This window comes from Phodopus roborovskii, unplaced genomic scaffold, assembly GCF_943737965.1.
Source record: "Phodopus roborovskii unplaced genomic scaffold, PHOROB, whole genome shotgun sequence".
Classification (NCBI taxonomy): domain Eukaryota; kingdom Metazoa; phylum Chordata; class Mammalia; order Rodentia; family Cricetidae; genus Phodopus; species Phodopus roborovskii.
Genome location: NW_026125281.1, coordinates 16,311,371 through 16,338,391, shown reverse-complemented (window position 1 = coordinate 16,338,391; position 27,021 = coordinate 16,311,371). Strand labels below are relative to the sequence as shown.

The 27,021-nt window shown below is 40.4% G+C and overlaps 1 protein-coding gene across 7 annotated transcripts in view; it reads right to left on the bottom strand.

The window, feature by feature from the left end:
- Positions 1-4,091: 4,091 nt before the first annotated feature.
- Positions 4,092-27,021, bottom strand: part of Plag1 (PLAG1 zinc finger) — a 37,192-nt gene continuing 14,262 nt past the window's right edge. Inside the window, exons 2-5 of one of the 7 annotated variants that reach the window (XM_051197568.1) lie at positions 17,627-17,730; positions 10,179-10,277; positions 6,694-7,052; positions 4,092-6,170 (exon numbers count right to left, since the gene is read on the bottom strand). In XM_051197568.1, the coding sequence (XP_051053525.1) occupies positions 4,913-6,170; positions 6,694-6,935 (1,500 nt within the window). In that variant the 5' untranslated portion in view covers positions 6,936-7,052; positions 10,179-10,277; positions 17,627-17,730 and the 3' untranslated portion in view covers positions 4,092-4,912. Of the gene's footprint in view, positions 6,171-6,693; positions 7,053-10,178; positions 10,697-14,269; positions 14,306-17,626; positions 17,731-27,021 lie in introns of those variants that run through there. The other 6 variants (XM_051197585.1, XM_051197594.1, XM_051197604.1 and 3 more) reach the window with 6 other exon arrangements.

Sequence of the window (27,021 nt, the reverse complement as noted above, 5' to 3'; positions counted from 1 at the left end):
AGTTTCTAAAGTACAGTATCACTGCAGCCTCAAGATGTGATGCTGCTTTACAGAAGGCACACACACACACAAAGATGACCTTTGTCTATATTTTATACAAATACAACAGTAGTTTGTGAATACATTTTAAGTACATGATATACATGATAAGCCACTTGATTTTCCAATATCACAGAATAGCAATTTAAAATGCAATAAAAATATACAAAATTCAGTCTGGAATGCAGATTTTTTCCCCCATTTCTATTTGACTCAAAACTTTACCATTAGGACATGTTTAGAATACTAGTCCAAACACTTTTTCATTAGCTAAAAATACAATTTCAGCAGTCAGCTTATGTTCAGGCATGATGCAATCCATTTTCTAATGGATTCCCAGTTTTTGTTAAAATCAAAGGGCTGTTAGTAACCTACAGCATGTTCTTCACGCCACACCCTACATCAAGCCCATTTTCCATTCTCAGTTACAGTCACCTTGTGGACAAAAGCTGGGTTTGTTCTGGTAAAATTTGCACATCCAAGATCTCCTTTTGCAAGCGTACAAGAATACATTGTGGTGGTGTAAAAGTTTGTTAATGACAGATTAAGTCACAGTATAAAAATATATTGTACACCTTTACACCTATGTAGTCCTTTTCCTATGGATAAAAAAAAAATACAACTGAATGAGACAGAAGTTTGTAGCACCATGAAGAATTGTATCCCAAGTGACAGTAGCAGCATGATCCCATATCATGTTGAAGGAGGGTTTCTGAGAAGATAGACATTCATTCTGGTTCGTCTGTACCACTGAAGGTTAAACAAAGGAGTGTCTTATACATCAGCAATAATTCTGTATCATCTGCAGAGCTAGATGACCTATCAAAAGATACTGCCTTCCATCTCCAGGGGCTGCTAACATTGGAGAAAGGCATACTGGTGATCTGGGTGCTGTTACTAAGGCTGGTAGAATTATCTTGCATATAATTTCAAAGGAGCACTCTGCAAGTACAATACAACTTAGGCATTTATGTAGACCTACAGAATCAGGATATAAGGTGTTATAGACCTGGCTGCTGACAGCGTGAATAAAACAAGACAGACTCACCGAGGGATTATGAGTCAGAAAAACCAGTCTGCCTTCACTAAGGACTAATATCAACAATGAAAAGATTTCCTCCAATGTCACATGGATCTCAGTAGGCTAGAAGTAACTTGGGTGAACTGGTATCTTTTTTAACTTACTTACAGACTGGGAAGACAGTGTGCTTTGAGATACGTAAACCTTGTAAAAAAATAAACCATTGTAAAACCATATGAAAAGACACACACTGATTCTGTGCAATATAGCAAATCGATAAGAAAACACTGTAAAAATGTACCTGTTTAAAATACCATCTACCATTTTTTTTTTGTACACAAAGCATTATATATCAAAGGCCTACATATATATATCACCTAATGGCACTTGAAACGAATACAATAAGTCTTAAAATAAAAGGCATAACCTATAAGAAAGTTTCTGTAGAAGTTTAGGTTCATTTTGAAAGTGCTATATCTTGTAGTACGTGAAGTATAGAGGTTGAGCAAGCTCTATTTTTTGAATTGGCCTATGTGTGTACTGCTCACTAGATGAAAGATCCTGAAATACGTACTCTATAACATTCATTAATAAAGCAATCAGCTCTGGCTCATGTTTCAGTCAGTATATGGTTTTAAAAAACCGTCACTGTCCAAATTAACACAATATATCACTATATTCCACAAAGGACTAGGAAAATAAAGCACAAGCAACAAATAGGCAAAAACACACAGCTGGAAAGAAACGCCGACTGAAATGAAGAAGTGGCATTCAGATTGGTGCATGAACCACCAGATCCACCTAGACAACTTAACTTGTAGAAAACTGAACTAGGTTAATAGGATTTTCAATGAAAGCTTAGCAGTGACCAATAACTACAAAGGTGGTATTGGTAAATATCAATGGATGATACTGCTTACAGTGCCTCGGTCCTTCCACAGTCATGCTCCTGCAGCTGCTAATATAGTCTGCTCACACATGTGGAAGTCAAATTGAACGAGACCTGGTATCTTGTCTGAGGTCCAAATTTTACACTACACTGTTTTAGTTAATGTTAATCCCTTTTCTTTCAGCCAATCTAAGGCACTATCAGAAATTCCAAGGATGATGATGACTCTGGCCACTGGTGGATGAAAACAGCATTGGCAAGAACTACTCCTAATCATTCCTACGTCAAATAAAAACAAGTGACAATATTTTCTAGGGGGAGAAAGCCAATTCTGTGTTACATCCTTGTTAAAATATTGTGCAATTCAATTCAAAGCTGCCTGATCTTTAATAGAAAATCTATCAAGAAAGGGTTTAGTGACCACTGCAGTCAATTAAAAAACAAAACAAAACAAAACAAACAAACAAACAAAAAACCCAACCCAACTTGCTGAATTCCCTCTTACTTTGAAGTGTTATTCAAGTCTGTGGGGGCAGCAATAGGCGAAGAGGTGTACATATGAAGAAAATTAAGACTCTACGTTTTAACACTGGTACCCTGGAAGATGTGTATTAGAGTTCTGTGCAGGGCAAGAATTAGGATAAAAATATATTTATATATATACATATATGGCGCCATTCCCATTTCAAAATTCTTTATTTCATATATCCTGGTACTCCCTTTTTTTTTTTTTTTTCAATTAGCAGTGAAATACAGCCTATGAAGGCTAATGTCTCAGGTCATTTAATGTGACTTCTTAGCAAATTTCAGATAGGATAAACTAGTGCTTTCATATGTGGTATTTGTGACCAACCTCTACATAAAAATAGGTTTTCTATTTACTTGTGCTCTGTCACCAAGTTTCTTTTCCTTTCTAAATGGTGATTAAAGCAATATTGAACACTAATCATTCAACTAGAGCTTTAGGTAAGCAATCTGTTTCATAGAAACTAAGGAAGCAGTCTTAAGCAGAGTGAAGAGTGATGTGCTCCCAACCACAGCTCAGGAGCAGCTCGAAGAGTTAGACATGTATTCCTTATTAACATATATCATTTTAATGCCTTTGGAACACTTTCTTTTTAATAAAATGTAACTTTTCATAATAAAAATTTAAATACATAAGTATAAAAACTATTGCTCCAGGGTTAAAACCAGGAGCCAGAGCCCTCCAGAGAGTAACTCTGATTCTACGAAGTGCGCTAGACATGTGTGTAATATGTAGCAAAAGCCCCATTCACATGGCATTTTATACTTATCCTCAATTTATACTACTCCCAGTTATTTTAAATAATGCATAATATTCAGTAATCTATCCTCATGTTTAGAATTATTGGTAAACAACGAATCTGCAATGATAGTTGGCCCTCCAAAAGGGAACGAATGTCCCCATACAGGGCTAATGAGTGCTCAGAAATTCAGAAATATTTTCTTCTTTCTTTCTTTCTTTCTTTTTTTTTTTTTTTTTTTTGAGAGATATATACTCTTCTGTAAATTTTCCCCTACCCCTGCCCCAACAGAAGGGGACCCGAAACAAGTGCTTAACAGATCCATCTTGTAGGTTGATGCCACAAGCAATCCTTAGGAAAATCTACATGGAACCTTTGACCAGAGCCCTGGCTGGCGTGAGGAAGACCATCACTACTGTCAGTGAGCACCGAGTCCTCGGTGCTTCCAAACTCATTTGGTGTTTGCTTTATTTTCCTCTGTTTCCTCTATAAATTCAACTCCCATTCCTCCCATTTCCTAAGATGCAAAGGGGAGTTTGACTGTTTAGGGTTGTGTAAAACTTTGTGGAAACTCCTCAAGTAGCTTTTGTAATATGTGTAAGTTCTCCATCCAAACACAGCAGGGAAAGATGGATGGGCACTGAGCAAGAGAGCACAGGGGCTGTTTTAGAAGTGGTGGGACAGGCTTTTAGGCTGTCCCCAAAGAGTCCAGTTTTCAGTTCTGGCAACAGTGGAAATTCTCTAGACAAGTTCTGAGGCTTGGCTGTATGTTTTATATCCATCTTCGTGTTGAGGAGTCTATCACCCCAACAACTGAGGCAGCCTACTCTGGATCCCACTTATTTACTACTGCCCCACAGTGGCTCTAAGACTCTGGACTAGCTATGGGCCAACATGCAACATAAGAAGCTGATATACTGAAGCCACACTGGGTACAAAAGGTAAAGGATGTAAAACAGAACATTTCTACACTGATCCTGAAGACTGATACCACACACTGTTACCATAAAGTAAAGATGGTCGAAATGTGGCCAAACAACCTAAGGGTCAGTGCTAACACAGCACGCCCTGTGACCACTCTAGGTTTCTTCTAGATACAGATACTGAAGCTCTCTCTCTCTTTTTATCATATGCTCATAATGCTTTAGTTAGACAATAGCAGTCTTCTCAATATATTGATCTGAAATGATGATATATTTAAGAAACCACTATAATCTCCCCAAACTGGATTCTTAATTAATTTAAAACACTTGATTATGAATCCATTTAGTGGCTAGTAAAAAAAATGTAAAACACTTCAGTTATTCACACACAGTTCATAAGATTTACATTGTACTGCATATTTGAAAAAAAAATGAGCCAAATGTCCACAGTTCATTGCTATTAGACAAAAAATGAAAATTTTAAGGTCTAATAGTAATCTGAACACAGGACTTGCAGAATTTAGTGATAATAATGGCGCTCCTATATGAAAGAAATCTCTGAGACTATGACAACTGGCAGTAAATCAGGAGAAACAGCAAATGTAAATAAAAATGAATGGTTTCAAAGCGTTCCTATTATTTACTGGCTCCATGAAACCTGGTATTATACAAAAGCATAAGTTTTTGTATTGTCTTAAAGTAGGCACTAAGATAAGAATGGTCATGGAAGGCGGGGCTACACACGCACCTCCCTAGCAAACCGGTGGCCCAGAGCCTACTGAAATGCCTGGTGGAAACGGGGTAGGGTGGTACTTGTGCTCAGGCTGCTGGTGAAAGCCGCTGAGAGTGAGTGCAGAGAACCGAGACCCACAGTGTTGGCAGGATCCTGGAGATCCTGGGTTTGTGTGGGCAGCTGAGAAACAGAAGAATGTGCTTCATCTTGGGAATAGCTCATCCCAAGGCTCCCCACGGAAAGGGGATTATAAGGAGGACCATTTAATGGTATGAAATTGAACAACTGAGAGAAATCCAATGCTGGTGTGTTGAGGGGGTCACTGATAGAAATAGAGCTCTTTGACAGGGAGAGGTCACCCGCACCATCATCTAGGGACCCACTCTGAGGCTCTAACCCTAACTTAGACGATGATGCTTGAGAATCCTGGGAGGAAGAGGGGGCACCACCTTGTAATTCCATCAGATAACTCTCAATTTCCCCCTTTAATGGCTGTTCTTTTTCAGGAATAGAGATTGCATATGAGGTAGAACTGAATGGGCATTTGAAAGCAAGATGGTGAGAGGGGTGGACCGCATCCATATCTATGGGGCATGTCATTCCCAAAGGTAAAGTTGTGATCATTTGGTGAGCAGACCCAGAGCTCTGCATGGACTGAAATGGAGTGTTGTAGAGGTTTAACTGCAACGTGTTTGTGAATGGCTTTGACAAGAGTTCACTGGAAGGTAAGGACATCACCGGTAGGAGTTCGTCCTTTATAGGCACAGACATGTTACAGGTAAATGGGTCCAGGAAATCTACTGGTTCAGTTTTGACCTTCAGAAGCTCTTGATTGTGACTCTTCTTCATATGTCGAGTGAGGTGATCCTTTCGTCCAAATCTCTGTGCACAGTACTGACAGAGGAAGTCCTTTCTTCCCGTGTGCACCACCATGTGTCTCCGGACGTCCTTCCGGGTGTAGAACCTGCGCTCACAGTGCTCACACTGGTGCTTCTTCTCCTTCACACCCCCGGAAGACTTGCCCGCATGAGATTTCAGGTGCTCCAGGAGCACACCTGTGCTCTCAAAGGTCTGCAGACACACCTTGCAGGTGAGGTCACCACTGGTTGCAGCATGCAAGGCCAGATGTCGCTTGAAGCCAAGCTTGGTGTTGTAACCCTTGCCACACTCTTCGCATTTAAAGGTCTCTTTGTTGGGGTCGTGTGTATGCAGGTGATTCTTCAAATGGTCTTTCCGGTGAAACATTTTCTCACAATAATTACACTTGTGGGTTTTCTCAGGAGAGTGAGTAGCCATGTGCCTTTGAACATAGATATATTCTGTGAGTGAGTATCTTAGCAGAAAGGTACATATTTACTTTTCAAATGGGAAGCTAAACTAACAACACTAACACACGGCTCTCTTAATAACGGGTCTACCTAACTAACACACACCACAGCATAGTTAACACCCTGCAAAACTTGAGCCGTCTAAGTTGCCACTTCAGTGTTGACTGGTTTTTAGCTCGCACTACAGAAGTAAACAAGCAAGACTGAACACATTCATGTAATGTCCACGCCCTTTTCATGTAGAAATTTCTCTTTACAAACGGAAATCCTATTCTCATTAAGCATTTTACTTAAAAAAAAAAAAAAAAAAAATCCAGACACTAACACAGACGTCTGTGATTTCGAGTACTTCAAGCTAGCCAATGTCTAATCTACTTAACATTTTCTGTCTGCAAATCAGCTGAGCAATGTGTATACAGATACACACACTTACAATGGCTTCAGATGGCCAACACAAGAGAAAGTATAATCTGAAAGACAAATAGAGTGTAGTACCTTTGTAATTTGTACTTAGAAACAAAGGCCTTGGTGCAGTCTTGTTGCGTGCACTCGTAGGGCCTCTCTCCTGTGTGAGAGTAGGAGTGAACCTTTAATTTCTCAACACTGTTAAAGGCCTTGTCACACAGTTGGCAAGGGAAGTTTTTTCTTGGTTTGGTTTCACCACGCTTACGTTTCCCTGAAGGGGCTTTCTGGGTATCTCTTACTTCTGACAAATCACCAGGAATGACAGTGGCCATCGCAGCCTAAACCAGGCCTTCTTGTTGGACACCTGGGAACTGCCCAACTCCACTAAGTGATATAGCTTTAGGTGGCTTCTCAAGTTTCATGTGGTCGTAAAAGAAAGCAAAAAGGGACTGGAAAAAAAAATAAGAAACAACTAGTTTGTAACTCAACTCAATTAAAAATTTATTTGCTTTGTGATGCTTTTGAATTAAAAAAGAAACCATAAAATGGATTCAGCTGGTCCAATGTAATATCTGTAGGTTTCTTTGTATTTTCCAAAACAGATACATACAAATGCATTGCTCAGAATGAACAGTTCATACATACCCTGAAATTGCACCTAACAAATGCTGGCCGACCAGTAGTGAACTCAGGAACTCTCAGAGCAGATTCTAAAGGTGGCACCAGAAACTTCAGTTTTCAGAAAGGATTAGAAAACACATCTACAGCCCAACGGCAATGTACTCTGTACACATCACTCTATGCACAAGGGTCACAAGAAAACACAAGCACTTAGAGCACTTGGCACTTTGCAAACCACTAAGTCCATGGACGAAGCACATGAAACCCAAATACTATAGGGAAGAGTTGAAAGCACCACCCTGAGTGAAAACTGACCCTTAAACCAGTGTTAGAATCAGAGGTGGTGGTTGGGGGGAATGGGAGAGAGGGGTGGGTAGAGAAGGAGGGAGGGAGGGAGGAAGAGGGAACTGGAATTGATATGTAAAATAAAAAGAAGAGGAGGAGGAGGAAGAGGAGGGGGAGGAGGGAGAGAATACTCTTAGAGTGTCTGCATCAACGGTAGAAATGATTTATCTTCATACAAACATCCTTGAAATAGTAAAGCCTTTTGCTATGACCTGGGTGAAAACTGCAGATCCTTATTTTTTGGGGAAGTATGGTTAGTTTCCCTAGACTGTCTCTATATCATAGAGATTAGCCTTACTTGGGGCACTAATGTTAACAGTAAGCCAGAACCATTAGGCCTCCCAAGAGCTGAAGGAATCAGCCTTTGACACAACTGAACCCTAGTGTGGCACACCTGCTGAGAGGTCTCAGTGCACAACATCTGTACACGAATGCATCATCACAGAGGTGTTGCACCCTGAGTTTCAACTCATGGTCAGTGGTGAGAAAGAATGAAACATATGTGTGCAACAAAGAGTCTGTCGTCAATTTCAAATGAAGCAATTAAAACTAGATAGACACCTCCACAGAGAAGAAATAGTTCATGTAGTTAACTCTATTTCTCAGAGTAGGAAGACCAACCCTTCAACGACTTTACTGCTGCTCCGTGTACGGTAAATCAGTGGGGTTCTCAGCCTTCCTAATGCTGCGACCCTTTAAAACAGTTCCTCATGGTGTGGTGACCCCAACCATAAACTCATCTTGTTGCTACTTTATAATTTTGCTACTGTTGTGAATCATAATGTAAACACCAGATATGGGACACCTGTGGGGTCGCAAGCCACAGTTGAGAACCACTGAGTTAAATGTTGCCTCAAGATTTCTTAAGGTAGAGGGGGTTCTTCCAAGAGACCGCAAAAAACAATAGTGCCTGTAATATCTTTTAAAAGAATCAATTATTAACTACAGTTAAGTGAATGTGCCATTTTAAAGAAAGGAAACGACTTCCTTATTTCATCTGTGTTTTGGTAGTAGAGTGTGACACATGCCTCTTTACAAAATTTGGTGTGGTATATATACTCACTTTCACAGATTCCAGTTAGATGTTTTTTTCAGGAATTCTAAACATCTACGTTTTGGTAGCACTTAAGTGTATGCCACATCTTTTTGTACTTGAGCACAGAGGCTGTCCCTGTGCTAAACAGCAGTGAGCTATTATTTTGATTAAGGCAATACAGCATTCAGGTAAGCTGAGTACATAGTTTCTTGTTTGTAAGACAGATGCAGGCCTTTGCATTGCTTTAAGTATCAGGAAGTTCCTCTTGCAGTTTACAAATGATGCAACCAGTATCACAGCACTGACATCACAACACTGATGCAGCTGTTAGCAATGACATCACAACACTGATGCAGCTGTTAGCGCTGACATCACAGCACAGATGCAGCTGTTAGCGCTGACATCACAGCACAGATGCAGCTGTTAGCGCTGACATCACAGCACAGATGCAGCTGTTAGCGCTGACATCACAGCACAGATGCAGCTGTTAGCGCTGACATCACAGCACAGATGCAGCTGTTAGCGCTGACATCACAGCACAGATGCAGCTGTTAGCGCTGACATCACAGCACAGATGCAGCTGTTAGCGCTGACATCACAGCACGGATGCAGCTGTTAGCGCTGACATCACAGCACGGATGCAGCTGTTAGCGCTGACATCACAGCACGGATGCAGCTGTTAGCGCTGACATCACAGCACGGATGCAGCTGTTAGCGCTGACATCACAGCACAGATGCAGCTGTTAGCGCTGACATCACAGCACAGATGCAGCTGTTAGCTCTGACATCACAGCACAGGTGAAGCTGTTAGCTCTGGTACCACAGCACGGATGCAGCTGTTAGTTATGACTGGATTTTCTGAAGCTCAAAGACTTGCTCCTTTCCTGTTGTGAGTTCATTCAATGGACAGATGCTTTGCCTCCCCCCCCCCCCCATGTTAGAGGTAAATAGCTATTCTGCAGGCCAGTAATGACAGTAAGTTAGAATAAAGCTTTAATTTTCATTGTGATTTCCTCACATGATGTTTTCATAGACCTACTCAGACTATGAACACGTCAATCATTTTCCAACTGCAGAATCTAAAGGGAATGCAAGGTGTCTACACAACTAGGTCATAAAACTGACCATAATCACCACTGTAACAGCACTGCTGTAATGCTGAGAATTCCAGAAGAGAAAAGCAACTTTAATGTAACTTTCCCTGCCAAAACATCAAGGGTACCATGAAGCAACACACAAGTATTTGATCAGATTACACTGGTGATACTCAATATGAAGTAACAAATGGATGTTTCTGGATGTACATACTGAGCAATGAGGAATTGCACTAATACCAAATATTACACTTTACTAAGACCAGCTGAAATTTTTCATGGCTGATAATGATATTATATCATATTATATGTAATCCATTACAAAATTCAAATTAATTGTCATTGGTACATTTAAAATTTTAGGATAAATATAAAGTTGTAAATTTAATATCAAATAAAGATTATATTCATAATATGTTTATTAACCAAATACGTTAAAGGCACATGCATAGAACTAGTGATTTTTGATTAATGCATACCTGATTAAGGATGGAAAAAGCCTCAGACCTTGATCTTAGCCAGTTCCATTAACTCTTCGTAGAAGAGAGCAGAATCCAGCCTTTCCCATTTTGGCCAATCTATGAAGAAGTAAAACCAGAATGGATTATAGTATAAATGAAACTAGAGTGTAAATGACAGAAAATAAAGCATGAACAAACTGCAATCTCATAGCGCATGCTACATTCACTCTGCTGATGAGTCGTGCATTAATTCCCAGCAACTGCTCATTTTGATTAGTTGTAAGCATATTTTTTACATGACCAAATAAATGCACAAATAAAAAGAAAAATAGCATTACCTAGAAACAGTGACAATTTCTGATGCTGAATGATTCCCCACTTGTTAATAAAAAAGAAAACTAACCAAGAGAAATGGCTATTACAGTTACTGACAAAACAAAATTGGTGATGATTCATTAAGCTTAATATAATGGAAGACACAAAGTCAGCTTCCTCTGGGAAAGAGCCTCTGGAAACCTGATCTTAGCACTGCCACCCACGCTGCCCACGCTTGTAACTGGGCCTTCTTAGAATCACACTTCTGCTACTTGCAGAACTGCCAGTTTAAACTAAAGAATGGTGTAAGGGTGGCTGGAATGTAGAAACAACTCTGCTGTTCGGATCCCAGGTACACACGAGGGAAGTTAAATATAGGTTTGCTGCAAGAGGCAGGTATCAGGGAAAAGGATTATTTGTTGCATAAAACCATTGTTGAAAAACCTTATGGTATCTTAAAGATACCTGTTAGTAAAGATACTTGCCTGTTAGTAGCAAGGTCTTTAGCAGACTGACAACATACATACAAACTGTGTTAATATTTATGAATGAAAGAAAACGCAAGAATAACAATGGCATAAAGTAAAAAAAAAAAAAGACCTATAATTATTACAAAGAATATAAGGCAAATAGTGATTAGTAAGCTGTGATTATTTTTAATTAAGTACTTGGAAGTATTAATTAGAAGAACTTGAAAGATATAATAAAAATCAAATACTTAAAAAATCAGTAACAAAAGGATATGTCAACGATAGGTTAGGCTAATTTGTATAAAATCTATTAATATTTCTTAAAATAAAATTCACACACTTTCAGAATTTGATGAAATGTAAAGATGATATACAAAGAAATTATTTAATAGAGGACATTCAAGCATCATTACAAAATTACTAAGAGTATACAAGAAACGAGTATTATACTAGACAAATATATCTTTAAAAGTTCAAGCAAAAGCCCCATTTTTATAAAGCATAGGACATGCATAACTGGAAGAACATCAAAATTGCAAAATTAGTCTTGTCAATACTTACTTGCCCAGGACACACATTGAGTATTTGGTGGGTAATTATGAACATAAAAGGTCATTTTATGTACTATTATTTGAATACAAATACTTTATAGAGTACTTTCGTCTTTGTCTTGTCCCTGTGGCCAATGATCTAAGATGGCTGCATGCATCACTACTGCTACTGAACTGTGCAATGGTGTCTGTGTGGTCAAGATTGGATTTATGTCCCCAGAATGCTATTTCATTTATATTCTACTGTGATCTATGATAGGACAGGTGAGCAAGGCAACTTGCTTGTGGATAAATCCTGTCATTAACCTTCAGAGTTCAGAGGAAGGATCAGTGTTATCTTTTTCCTATGAAAACTGCCAAATAAAATCTTCAAAAGGAAGCAAGAATTAAGAAAAAAATTTAAAAGATAATTTTCAAGGAAAGTTTTTAAACAATTAATTTTTAAAATAATTAGCATTTCTGCTAATTTGAGAACTGAATCTAAAACCAAAGTTATACTAGCAAATAATATATTTGTGTATTTTTGTTATAAATTTTGCTGCCTTCTAAAAGATGTTTATAAAATTCTAGCTATGCTTAATTGTAGAGTAGCATTTTATAATAGAAATGCTATAGTAGCTAAGTATTTCAAATAGTCCACAAATATAACTGTCTACAAATTATCCCACTGTACATCTTATATGCAGAAATAAAACTGTAAATAAAGCCACCATGTTCATTTAGTTTATCTTAAAATATAATGTCTAAATTGTGGTTAATTTCTCTAAATTTTATCCTCTTTGACATTTTATTAGTTGCCAAATAATTTTAAAAAACTGTTCATTATTTCCCCAAACAAAGGAAATCAGGAGTTGATTAGAATTATTTGGAATGACAGAGTAAACATAAAAAATAAATACAGCTTATATTTATGTACTCTTAGCTAAAATGTTATCTAAACTTATCTGTGTGTTCTCTTTTATGGGCCCAAGGGGGAACAATTAGTGTTATTACTGCTCTAAAAAGTCTGTAACCAGAAAACTTACATTTATGTTTTTCTTTTCTAGTTAAAATAATTTATCCTACAGAGTTAGTTCCAGGACAGAGTCCAAAACAATATAGAGAAATCCTGCCTCGAAAAACAAAACAAAACAAAACAAAACAGGGCCAGGCAAGGTGGCACACACCTTTAATCCCAGCCCTAGGGAAGCAGAGGCAGGTGGATCTCTGTGAGATCCAGGCCAGCCAGGTCTACAGAGCTAGTTCCAGGATAGGCTCCAAAGCAATACAGAGAAACCCTGTCTCCAAAAACCAACGCCCCCCCCCCAAAAAAAATCAAAGACTGGTTACATTATTTGGAGTGATGAGTTCCTCTTTGCCTTTGTCTGAGGAATTGCAAAAGAAGGTGGGAAACACATATACCCATGCTACACTGCCCTACAGTGAACCATTTCGGAATACAACCCCCACCACCTCCCACCCCAGCTTCAGATGATACACAAGCAGACACACCTCCTCTACCTGCTACTCCAAAGGCAATTCTGTGTTCAATAGTAGCAGCAGTTAGGGGAAAGATTACATGCGTGAGCACAAAGCTTCATCTTCTCATGTTTTGTTTTATTCTTAGGAAATAGTGGCTCATGAAGAAGACTAACGGACAAACACATCAGAGGGTTTACTGAAATTGATTTTTATGATGTTGAAACCTGAGAGTTGCTCTGTTAACAGTTATGAAGTTTGAGTGACACTTACCTGTATTAATAATTTTTCATTTTAAAGTCAAACAGATTTTGCTAAGAGAGGATGCTATTAGTCACCAAAGCTATACTCTCACTTATATTAATCAAAACAAACCATTAGTTCACAATTCAGAAAGATGTCACCATGTGCTTAACACATTTTCCGTAGAGAATAAATAGGGTAGATCACAGAAGGAAACTCAGCAGTCATAATACTTTATATGTATGTAACACTAATAAAACCCTGAATAAGAAGGAGATGAACTAGATTATATAACTGAATACAACTTTGAAGGAGGCATACCACTGTATTTGGAGCATTGCTTTAAAATGTCATTAATCCTATATAACTTGGAAATTCTTATCGGCCAGCTCTCAGACTATAAAGTCCCTTATAGTGAAGAATAAAAACTATCTTGCAACTATAAAAACTTAAGAAAGGGTAATGGAGCAAGTATGATCAAAATGCATTCAATACATATATTATAAACTGTCAAAAATTTAAAATTAAAAGGAGAAAACAAATGCAAAAGTCAATCAAACAAACAAAGACCTTCAGAGAATGAACAATCAAGTGTAGGCAGCTCAGGGCAGGGCCAGGCCAGTTTTACTCACTGCTGTTTCCCATAAATGACAGTAAAGTAACTGTTGAATGAACAAGAAAGATTAATACAGGGTAAGTGCTTACCACTAACATAACGACCCACAGGCTTGCTCATCATCATAGCAGACAGAAGACAGTAAATACGTAGTTCAGTCCAAGATAAACACTAGCACTTATAATAATTGAAAATCTGTTCAAAACATTCATTTGCCAGCATGCTCTGCCTGTGATATTCTTACAGAATTAACTGGCATGAGTAGATAGCATCAATCCAGCTTTGAGCTTGATAAAAATTCATGGAGTGAAAACATGCCTCGTATCTGTGCTACTTGGCCTGAAGCAGAAAAGAGGGTCTCACACTTGGGTGGAGTTAATTATATCTGCAGGGAATGGAGGAGCAGAAAGCCCATTGCAAAGCAGAAAGCACAGCCAAGACATGTATGTAACTCACCTGAAGTTTAGGTTCTCAAGAATTCGGTACTGAGACTAGGGCAAAATCACGGTATTTAATTAAGGATCCCTTGTGAAAATTTTCTACATTTGACTTTTCCTATTTGTTTTGAGTAATTTGTTAAAATGTAGTTCTATCATAATCATTTTCAACTTTATCACAAAATTAGCCCTAATTATATCTAGAAGTATCTTATATTTAATATAGAGCAAGAACTTAGAAGTCAAGGAAATGGCTTATCTTTTTGTTTCTTAAGGACAGGTAGGGAAATGTCCACAGTTTTCAAACTTGGCACCCCCCTCCCCCCGCAAAGTTCCCAGAAATTCTACCACCAGTCTTCAATGCTTGCTTTAGGCTCACACTTGCTCCAGAAGGCCCACACAGAAAACCAGCTGCCCAGGAACATGGGCAAATCAAACAAATGTGATTTTCCAATGCACAAATACTTGCTTTGGTTATTTATATTATAGAGCAGAAAGGCCAGTGAGTTGAAGAGGATTAATGGGCTGTAACTTAGGAGTGAGTCAGTATGTGTATTTTACGTGTATGGGAGATCCTCTTTATCAAAATGAAAACCAAGACACAGTATACTAGGCATCTCTCTTTGTGTAGGAAAACTAGGACTTGTAAACAGGAAACAAAAGAGGAACTGTGAAAGAGGAAGTGATTTGACCAGCAAGGGGAGCATATGACTGCGACTGTAACAATGCAAAGAAAGTGTTCAATGCCATTCTTAGAGGATTTTCTGGACTTCTAAAACTGCACAAAACATTTCCATATTTGCCATCAGCTACACTAGAAAGGAGGTAGCCCACAGGTCACTTCCCTGATGTGATGAATTCATTCTAACTACCACTAACTGCATGAGTTGCTAGGGTGGGTACTGATCAAATACCATAACACATTTACCCCCCTAAACACACAGAGTACGCCTCTACAGTGAGTAGTTACTGAATGCAATTCAAACCTCAGAAACAGAGTCCAGGTTTCATCTCTGAACTCTCAGGCTCTCTCACACCACACCTGTAGATAAGCTCAGAAAAGGGTGGTAATCAGATGGAATGGAAGGAAAGTGCTAAGTACAATCTTCCATGAACAAAAGTTCACGTGGAAAACCACTTTTAGGCTATCTCAAAGTAGCCTACATTCTACGTGTAGGCCTGTGAAGTATGAGGAGGTATAGCTACTGCACGTTGCATGCTGACACAGGAAACATGCACAGACATAGAACCCAGTCCTCAAGGAAGGCTCTGCACCTGCCACCAGCCCGTCCACCCTGTGCTATACTGTGCTGTAATGGCTAAAATCACATCTAGAAACAAGACTTCTCTTTACTCCCACATCTCTGAGGTGAACAGGATTTGTTTTAGGCAATAATGTCAAGAGACCTGATAGTTGTATTCCTTGACCAATCACAATATAGAGCTTGAAAACCATCTCTATGACTGAATCCTCTACGGTTATTTTGTACCTCCAGCAAGTAGCCAGTGTCCTGCCATGCTAAACCATTATTTATTTGTTTGTTTGTATTGTGTGACAGGGTTTCTCTGTGTAACAGCCCTCGCTGGCTTCAAACTTATAGATCCAAATGCTGGATGGCATGTGCCACTACTGCCTGGCTCTGTCTGGTAAATATTTGTTGAGAAGAACTGTAGTCTCTGGTAATGGGATTTCAAGAATTAAAGCAATCGGCGAAGCATGTTGTGAGCTCTGGAAACCTCAACCAGCTGTAAAGCATGACCAGAGAAAACCCAATGCAGTTAGATGGTTAGTGTGGTTTGGCAGAGGGGTGAGCTTGATGTGCCCAGGATGGCCAATCCTAGGATGGCCACTGGTCATCAGAGAGTCAATGCTTGTGCATTCCAGCAGGCGGCCCTGCTGAGACAGTGTGAAAGCAGGGAACACAGGCACATGCTATTCAGACCAGATAGGCGTGAGACTAAACGGTGGGTATTTCAGACACCATCCTCACATGTTCTGCTTGAGTTACACCTTAAGCACATGTGCCCTGTACGGATCACAATGCACTGTTTGGAAACAGACATTATGGAAGGAAAAAAATCATTTAAAGCAAAACTCCAAATCCTTTAAAGAGAATATTCTTCATGTAAGGTTAAGATATGAGGACAACATTGAAAATATCAGAGAAAAAAGTTAACCGATTACAGTACGGGAAAGTCGAAAACCATAAATTTGTGTAAATTAAAGAGTGTGAGTCAGAAAAAGTAAGTATTTTTCCTTTCTCTAGCTACTATAAATATCTCTAGCTACTATAAATAGCTCTAGGACTCAATGGGTTCAATAACAAATAATTCTAAAGTGAGGACATGAGGTAGGGAAAGAGATGTGATTCAAGGTCTTAAGGGGAACTAGAATTGGGGGTCACAGGTGGATATGATACATTGTGTACATGTGTAAAAATTTCAAAAAATAAATAAAAACTAAAAGCCCCTATCACTATTAATAAAAATATGTTCATTAATAACAGTTTACAAGATAAGCTCACAAGACTAAAATGATTATTAAGAATCTTAATAAAAATATCTGCAGTATAGAGTTGGCTAAAATTTTATGCTAACTCAATTTGGAGTATTTATTCTCCAAAGAATGGTGTACTTATTAAGATTAGTTTATGCCCCTTCAACTTGATTATTAACTGTTTTCATGTTTGTGAGAGGCTCTGTTTAGTTCTCAACCCAAGACTAGTTCCCCCAGGGGGTACATTGGCCATTGATGATCAACTTAGGCCTTTGAGCTTGCTGAGTAACCACTTTTGCTCCTTTCCTGGAGCTCTGGGGTCCCAGCCTCTGAACTCCAGTCTTGTGCTTAAAATGCCGCTGACAGACTTACCTGGCTCAAATCCATTTGTGCTTGTGTTTCCAAATATTGCTAACCCTCGATTGTGTGCCATCGAGTTACACTGACCACTGGGAGATGTAGATGCTTTTATGTGTTCTCTTCCCAACAATGGTAGGAAGCTGCCCTGGTTGCACTGGCCCTGTATTCTAGCTTCTGCTGCATTCCATGGGCAGATCTATCGGCTTCTCTACCTGCCCTAATAGGTGGAAGACACATGGGTTCTGTGGGGTAGTTTACCCATCTGTGGGCTCTCCGACACACTGCACAGAAGCTATGCATTCTGAAGCAAGAGAGCTGTTCTTTGCCTTGTACTGAGCACAGGTCCTGAAGTCCTGAAGATCACAGTGTATTATCATGAGCTCTAAGATCCTAAGTGGCATGCTTATTATGTGGCATGCTTTTCAAAGTTTTTCTATTATAGCTTACATAATTAAGGATCAGGAATCACTTTAAGGGCCACTTTGAAAATCATGCCATATAATGATAAAAGCCACCTACCTGAGGCCCTGTTCCAAACTCTAGCAAGGCCACCTTATTAATAGACCATCACAGAATGAAGCATTCTGGGTGCCCAATCCCACCAAGGCAGCATGAGAGGCAACCTAGGAAGAAAAGAAGAATTAGTTTGAAATTTCAGAAGTCAGGTTCAATTTGCTTAACGGCACATGAACCAGATTATTTTTCACTCATTATCACTGCGTTTTTTTTTTTTTTTTTTTTTTTTTGTTTTTTTTTTTTCTTCAAGACAGGGTTTCTCTGCATTGCTTTGGAGCCTGTCCTGGAACTAGCTCTGTAGACCAGGCTGGCCTCGAACTCACAGAGATCTGCCTGCTTCTGCCTCCCGAGTGCTGGGATTAAAGGCGTGCGCCACCAACGCCCAGCTGAGGATCAGTCTTAAACCCTGCTGGAAGCAGTGAGAAACAAAATATATTATATTGGAAAGTGAAAAGTGAATAAGTGCGTATCAACAACTTACATATTTCCCTTTCAACCACATTTATCTAGATTATATTTCGTTCAGTTATAAGCTTAATAGACTTTTTCCAAAGCGATCATTTATTTTCTTTTTATATTCTAAACACATCACTCTTCACCATAACACTGTCACAAAGATCTTTTGTCTCTTCTCGTTCTGAGCGAAGACTAAGGAAGAATAGTGTCCTGTGAGTGATCTCACAGTGGGTGCGAGCTGCCGGCAGCCATGGGTGGAGGAGAACAGGGACACAGGCTCCTTCCTCAACACATTCCCAGACTACTATGCATTGTAGGTGAGTTGCTCAGGCCAGACCCACCTTAAATAATATAGGAAGAAAAATCAAAATGTGTTCTCATGTGCAGCACATGTACAGTCAGCCTTGGTATCCCACAGTTGCAAATCATGAAAACAGACAGACAGACACTCGGGAGGCAGAGGCAGGCAGGTCTCTGAGAGTCTGAGGCCAGTCTGGTTGACAGGATGAGTTCCAGGACTGACGGCTCAGCCATGAAGAGCCCTTGTTGCTCTTGCAAAGAATGTAAGTCTGGTTCCCGGCACCCACAATCTGCCTGTAACTCCAGCTCGAGGGCGTCTTGAGCCCTCTCCTGAACCCTGTGGGCACCTGCCCTCACATGCACATCTTATCCACAGATAAACACATATATAGCTAATTGAAAATAAAATACTATTTTTTTAAAGGAAAAAAAAAAACATGCAGAAACTAACCCCACATGAATAGCTGTTTGGCTACTGGGGAAATGCAAATTAATAGCAGTGAGATCATTCCATGGGTCATAAGTGGCTGACTGGGTTTGGCAGCTATTGTGCAACAGGCCTCTGTGAAATTGTGTCACACAATGGGCACACCCATAATGAAAAGAAGGTAACAATGATGCAACTCACTTTGAGAACAGTGGGGTTTCTTAAAAAATCAAACATGTGTCTGCCATGTGACAGCCATTCTATTTACCTGTGTATGCAAGAGGTAAAATAAAAGCACACATCTTTACAAAGACATGTGCATTGGCTATCCAAAGCAGCTTTGTTTTAATAGTCATTATTACACACAAACCAAATGCCTATCAATGTGGGCACAATCCACCAGTTAGCAGCAATAAGGAATGAACAACAGATATTTGCAGAAACATGAATAAATCTCAAAATAGTTAACTGTGCTTGTTGAAACAAGCCAGGCTGGAAAAGGCACACATTCATATTAACAGATGTCTAGGAAACGGGAAATACACTACATGACAAGGTAGGAGGTAGACAGGGAAGGGGCAATCACAAAGGCTGTAAATAAGCCAGTAGGAATGTAGATACGTTCAGGATGAGCTGCAGTGATGGCCTCACTGTGGTACAAATGGTACACTGTATGCTTCATATCTGTCTACTTCATAGTCACCAACTACACTGCAATTAAGCCATGAGAACAGAACGACAGTTTTTGTACTGAAAATATCAGTGAAGAGAGAGAAAAAACCAAACCAAACCAAACAAATCAAAAAACCAAACCAGACTTCAGATGAATTCGCTGAAATCTCAAGAAAAAACACTCTAAGAATTGACAATCTGGAGTCCTTACAAGGACAATGGCTCAGAATGACTAAACTCTCTCCTTCCCATTCAGAGGGGGGACATGTGAGGAAATTCAGTGTAGCCCTGAGTAGGAAGGACACACATCTAAGTGGCTTTGGAGTCACATTCTCAGCTGTTCTACTTGGAGGAGCCAGGGCGGCTCACCTGTTGCTTACGAATCGCTGTATCACACCACATGATTTAGAGCTCCAGGAATACACTCGAACTGGAACTGAGACCAGTGGATAATAAATAGTTGCGGATCTTTTTCACTTACACATACCAAGGACGTGTCTGCTGCCTAGTCTGGTGCAGCTTCTACACTGCTGGTTTCATTACAAATTAATTGTCTTGGACTTCTGACAACCATTTAATTTGATTTTTAAAAACTGCATACTTGTACAAAGGTGTACCCATACAACCCCTCTGACTTTACTTTCAGTATTTGATCAACAGCATGAGATATTCAATACCTCATTATAAAACTGGCTTTGCAAAGACAAACAAACAAACTTGGTTTTGCGTTTGGTGATCCTACTCAATGCAGGCTAATGTGATGCTTGGTAGATAACGCATAATAAATACATTTTCTGCCATGGTGAAACCAATGACTTTGTATGCTAACTTAAAAAAACAAAATTGAAAAACATTTTTTTTAATGTGCAGAGCCGTAAAGCATTAATCTTAATCTTACACTAGGCTTTAGACTGTGGCTGTTCATTGCAGGACCTAAAGCATATGTGTGCTCATTAGCAGCAGCCTTCCAAGGAAAAACATCCCACAATGTGATGTCTGGTGTTTCTGAATTATACTTCTATCATTTTTTTTTAAATTTTGATTAACACTAGAGCCAAGACAAGTGTGACCCAAAGAACAAGTGTGAGCCATACACGGCAGGTATTCTAGGTAGAAGGAATCAGAAGCAGGGCTAGGTCAACACAGGAGATATATTTTAAGCAAAGTGTAAGAGTTGGATCCTGGAGCTATATGATTAGATGGCTAAAGGGGTCACGTTACCAGACACTGAACATTTGAAAATTGTCCTGATCAATTACAAACTGCTCCAAATGAAGGTGCCTGCCCAGCTCCCTCCTGACACTCACATACTGGCCCCATGCTCAGACGGTTGAGAAAGAGCCAATGTTTACATGCTTCTGTTGCTTTAAACAGAATCCACTGGTCATTACCTTCTGGTTTCTAACTAGCTTAGCTTTTTTTTTTTTTTTTTTTTTTTTTTAAGAAACAACTTTCTTAAATTATAAAACTATAAACTCACCAACCCAAAGCTTAGGGCTGAAGCAGCTAAGGTAGCTACTCTGTTTCCATCACCCTAAAACCCTTCAGCTTGCTCCATACCTCTGAGCCCCTTTCCTACTGTAACACGGCGGTATGCTGTAGAGGGTCATTTCGTAATCTTAGTCAGCAAAGTCTGGTATTTACCTTTGCACACTGCTCCTTTAAAATCTTACACGGAGAAGAGCCTAACAAAAATTCCTACCTGATCAGTGTAACTTTGGATAGTTTTTCTCTCTTAAAATATGTATGTATGTATGCATGCATGGTATGTATGTATGTATGTATGTATGTATGTATGTATGTATGTGGTACTTGTGGAAGTCAGAGGTCAGCTTGTGGGGCTGCTTCCCTCTTTTACCATGTATGCCTCAGGAATTGAACTCAGATCATTAGGACCAGTGGCAACCATAGCAAGCTTAATGTAGCCTTTAGCCGTAGTCCCGAGGGCTCAATATACAAAGCTATTGCATTTGGTGTGCTACTGAGGAAACAGTACCATCCCACAATGTCCTGATATGTATATGGCGAGGTGGCTCAGTGAGTTATGGTGTTTGCTGAGCTCAGTCACAGACACTATGTAAAAGGTAGAAGCAGAGGATCAACTCCACATGTGTGTCATGATACATGTATGTCTCCTCTCCCATATCATACACACATTCACATAATAATGCTAAATTATAAAAAATAAGGGCTGAACCCCCTCCTCCAGTACAGGCTCCTATACAGATCATAGTCAACAAAGAAACAAAAAGAACATTACATATAAAAGACTTATGCACTCAAAGGGTAAAGTGGTATCTGGTGAAGTATTATGCTTATGATCACCTGTGTGAATACAGGCAGGGTGTATCTTGGTTTCTTTATGGTATCTACTGTCACACATAAACCCAAATCACAACTAAAGAAACTTTTTTTGTTCAGTAAAATGGAATGGTAACTTGGGCTGTAGTTTTGCCTAGTCAGAGATGAACTCACCCTTGCTTAACTGTGGTTGGTAGGGGACTACTATGCTCTTTAAAATACATACAACTGAGGTGACTCTCTTTCACATAGCCCAATGGTTCTCAACCTTCCTAAGGTGAAGACCCTTTAATACAATACCACAATATGGTTGTGGTAGCCCCAACCATAAAAATTATTTTCATTGCTACTATAATTTTGCTAGTTATGAATTATAATGCAATTATCTGAAATGCAGGATAGTTTTTAGGTGGCCCCTGTGAAAGGGTCTTTCACCCCCAAAAGGGGTTGCAACTCACAGGCTGAGAATCACTGACAAAGTCCATCACTCTGTCCTGGTTGATCACCCATGGCTACCTTGTGGCTAAGGCAAGGGTTGGCCAGAGTTGTGTGGAGTTAACTCCAATTCAGCACATTGAGGCTGGCAGGGATGATATATGGAGGGAAGTTCATGGAGAGGTAGGGTCCAACCAGTACTGGAAGAGTGTGAATTTTCTTAGCGTGACTTCTGAGAAGAGTTGCTCTATCAGGAAATAATTTCTAGTTTTCAAACAGATGACATGTGACATTTGATGATGCTATTCAAACAGTTGATGTTTCTAAATTATACTTTTATATTCTTGCTTACTCCTTGCAAAAGACATTTCTAAACTAGATGCAATTTTAATTAAGTTTATATTAGCTCCATCTTGTCAAAAAGTCACTTTTAATATCAACAGTGTATGTCAAATCTATCCAGCTCTATATATCGGCCCTATTACTGGTCTTCTTTATCTTCTGGCATTGATCATAAAGAAATGCTATGTGGACCTCAGCATTTCTACATATTTATATCTGCATAATATTTAAGGTAACACTGGATGCTTCTAAAGTTGTAAGGAACACATTGATATTTCTTGACTAAGTGGGTAAATAGGAAGCAAAAAAAGAAAAAAGACACAGATAATCATGAATCAACCAAAATTAATCAATGGCAGACACTGACTTGTAGTTCTTTTGCATGCTGAATAAAAACTGGTTTAAATAATATAAACCTATGGTTTGATTCAGCTTGGGGAAGATGGGAAAACAATGGCTTCAGAAGTAACAAGAAACAGCAAAGAAACTCTTGGGTCTATCTGTAATATTTTTGGTTGGATCCAGGAATGGCCATAGAATATAAGCTCTATCAGAGCAAGCATCTTGCCGTTTACTATTTCTACATATTTAACATATAGAATATGGATATATATGAGACACTCAAGTATTTTTTTTTTCTTTTGAACGAGAAGAGGAAGAGGAGGGCCCTTCCCACCCTGTTGGCCTACCAGATGGTGAAGAAAACAGTTGTCCCTACAAACAACTGAGAACTGAAAATTCGGAAATTCTCTGGACTGTCCATTGCACGTCTAGCATCTAAGGAGATAAGGCCTCTTTCTTGTCTTGGTCCATTCTCAAAGACTACCAGGAAGCTATAGTCACTGTGCCACCTTGTGGTCATGACTAGAAAGTTCATTTTTCCTTAAGGGACCAGATAGGCCCCCACTCTTGCACAAAGGTACCGATGAATACATTAGAAGCAACACAGACACATATAAATGCCTATTATCCCACTTAAGTTTTAAAGTGTCACTGGGAACACAACATTCTATAGTCTACAGGGGAAGAGGTGTCAATGGATACTGATGATTTATCATTACTGATAACCAAAGACAGAAGGTAGAAAACACCATAACATAAATACAGTTAAGCACAGAGAAAATGCACAGAAAGAACAGATCGGGGGGTGGGGTGCTCCTGAGAGGAGGTAGAGCGGAGCAGGACCAAAGCTGGGGTGTGTTGAGCAGGAGGGGTCTTAGGAAGGGGTGCTGAGTGAGGCTGCAGAGGCCTAAGCAGAAGCTGCAGCTAGGTTAATGAAAACAATCACATCTAGGGCAAACAGGGGACTGTGGTCTGGGCAACAGGTTCAGCTTTAATGGTCTTTAATAGGTAGATCATAGTCGACTGGCCTGTTGTGGGAGGTAAGTGACAGTGGGTAGGAGGCACATCCTATAATGAGGAGCAGTAGCAGCCAGTAGAATTTTACGTAAGTTGAACAAAAGTTAAAGGTGAAGACACTGGATGGCAACTTATTTAATATATCCTGGGAAGCCAGCAAAGGGAAGTTTTAAATGCTAGAAACTCCTTTATTGTCATGTCTCCTACCTCTATGACTCCTAAATCATGCTCCAGCCTTTCATCTCCGATCCCTTTCCCCAAAAGGTGCTATCTCCTTCCCAGGCAATTGAGTGAGGGCAAGACTACAGGCTGGCCTCATCTTTGGTTCAGCCTCCAACAGCCTGAAGGCATGGTGACAGAGGAACGGACGGGGGCATGGGGGCCTGAGAAGATCAAGAAAAGAAGTACTACTCTAGGCTGAGTGCTGTTTCTTTAGATCTGGTTCCTTCCTTTGAGGAAGCCTCCCCCTCTACTCTTTCTTGTGTGTCCTGGAGAGAGCAGAGGGGCCACAGGGGCGTCTCAGAGAAGTTAGGGGGTGAATGTGTACCCTCACATGCTGGGACCATGTTGGTCCTTACTCAGGGTCCCCTTGCAGAACATGATGCCGAAACCTTTCCTGGATGGTTGTGGCTGCTGAGACCGGCCATAGAGCATGAAGGGGCTCAGGCTGTGGCAAAAGCTCTGTGTGCATCTTGGGTTTGCCACTGCCAGCACAGGGCAGTGTTCTGAAAGTGTGTCATGTCTGCTGGGATCTGTCTCATGCCCACTACCCAGAAGCTACCTGGGGCTTCACATGTCCTTGGGCACCTTAAGGAAGCAGGGGCTAGAGGAAAGGTTGTGGTGGATGGAGTCCTTCAAGCCCTCACAGCTGTCCCCAAAGGAGAACATCACCTAGACCTGAGGGATGATCTGGGCCAGCTTCAGCCTGTAGATGGGAGGGTGCCCCCTGTATTACCAAGGTGATCATAGCCAATGAGGTGTAGGGGGTTTGTCGGCCTCAGGCTATGAGGCAAACTCTGCTTTTGGGGCCTCAGGTGAAGCTCTAAGGCCTCATGCAAGGGAGGCCGTTCTGGGTTGGGACCTGGCCTATGCAAGAGAGGACCTGGCCTAGCAGAGGGGCAGCCAGACCATGTGTGTTGGTGGGTGGGAGACATTGGGTCCTAGCCTAAGGCCATGTTACCATCAAAGAGCAGTGTGAGGGCTAGGCTGTAGCTCATTGGGTAAGATGCTTGCCTAGCATGGATGAGACTCTGCATCCAATAGCCAGTGCCACAAAATATATATATATATATATATATATATATATATATATATATATATATCACATAATAATAAAAATAAACAAAGCTCAGGGTGAGCATGGAGAAGGGTGGTGGCAGAGACACTTAAGACTACAGGAATGGAAGAAGGAACCTAATGCTGGGAGTAAACAGGAAAGGCAGGCAGGCAGGCAGGCAGGCAGGCAGTCAGGCAGGCAGGCAGGCAGGCAGGCAAGAAAGCACCAGGAGGGCTACTACACAGGATAAAACCCATGAAGCTGTCCTGTCTCAGAAGAAAAAGGGCACTGGTCAACACTGTTGAGGGCGGCTTCCCTCAGAGTTTGCTCACTCCTTGCCACCAAATTGGTTCTGGCTACTGTTCCAGATGTTCCGTTCCGGCAGTAGCCCTCCTTCCTCCTCCCCACCCCGGAAGATTCTTCCCCCCCCCCCCCTTTGCTTTTCTTGGCCTTCCAGAACTTTTAGTAATCTTGGAAAGAAATTTCTTTAGGGGAACAGCAGAGTCCAGCCCAGGGAGGGGAGAGAATGTTCTGGGCAGAGCCGGGGAGTTCCTCAGGCCCAAACCCTGACAGCACTGGACTCACTGTCACTTTGCACTTGCTGCTTTTGTAAGGCCTAGTGATGTCATTGTCCTTCGTCACAGGCTGGGGGTGGGAGTGGCTCAAGAAAAGCCAAGGTGGGAGCGGTCATCCAGGCAGGGAATGGCGAGGGCTGCAAAGAAAGCATCGTGTGAATGTGTGGCATGTCTGTAGGGCTGGAACTTGAGAGCACCTTGACCATGACTTGTGAATAGTCCTGATACTCCAGATTCCTCAACTGAAATCTTTCAGATGGCTCAAGTGCCAATTTAAATTATTCATTTGGAATGATTATTCGGTAATGCGTACAGTTTCTCTTTAATTAGTTCGCTTTGACAGGTGAGTCCTTTCCTATTTTAACATGAACCTGTAATGTCAATGTACAATGTGGTGGAGAAACATGGGTCCTGAGCCGCCATGCATGTCACCAGTGCACACACATACAAAGCTGCAGTGTTGGGTTCTGAGTAGCCATGCGTGTCACCAGTGCACACATAACCAGCATTACAGTGTTAAAAGCATGCACCATATACTTTCTGAGTTAGTCTTTTGAGTAAAAATAGTTACGTTGGACAATGGGGTTTGGGGTATAGGGGAAATTAGCAGTTCCAGATCAACAGCAAATGTAACGATACCAAGGTGACTGTTAAGGGGAAACAATGACAGATACGAGTGAAAAATCAAAAGCATAAACAATGAGGATCTTGTTGGAAGTTAAAATATAGACACTCTCATGTCCTACTTGGTCACTGAGGGTCTTTCCTAGAGGTTCACATGACCATGTGACTGACAGGTTAACCTAGGAATTTAGTTAAAGAAAATCATGACAGGTAAACAATGATTTAGTTTCTAAGGCCATTTAGAAACTATAAACCTACCTAGCCAACAACTGGGAGAGAGCTAGACAATCATGTTATTCACAAAGCTCTATCTTTTGAGAAACAAAAGAAGAAACACACAAAGAGACAAGAAACTGGATGTGAGGGTGATCTGGCTGTGACATCTGTCACCCCATTGATCGTCAGGGTTGATTCAGCTGATCTGGCTGGCTAGGCGGGTGGCCCCTTCCTCCCTCACGGCTCCATGTTCGCCCTGTCCAAAGCTGCACACTATGTTGAAGAGGATGACTTTCCCCGAACAGAGGAGGACCGGACTTTGTTCAAGGGTATACGAGTAGCTGCACTCCTATGTTAGAACCTCCAAACAAGCTCTCAAGATACAAGAAGCTAACTTTATACACTGTGTAGTTTT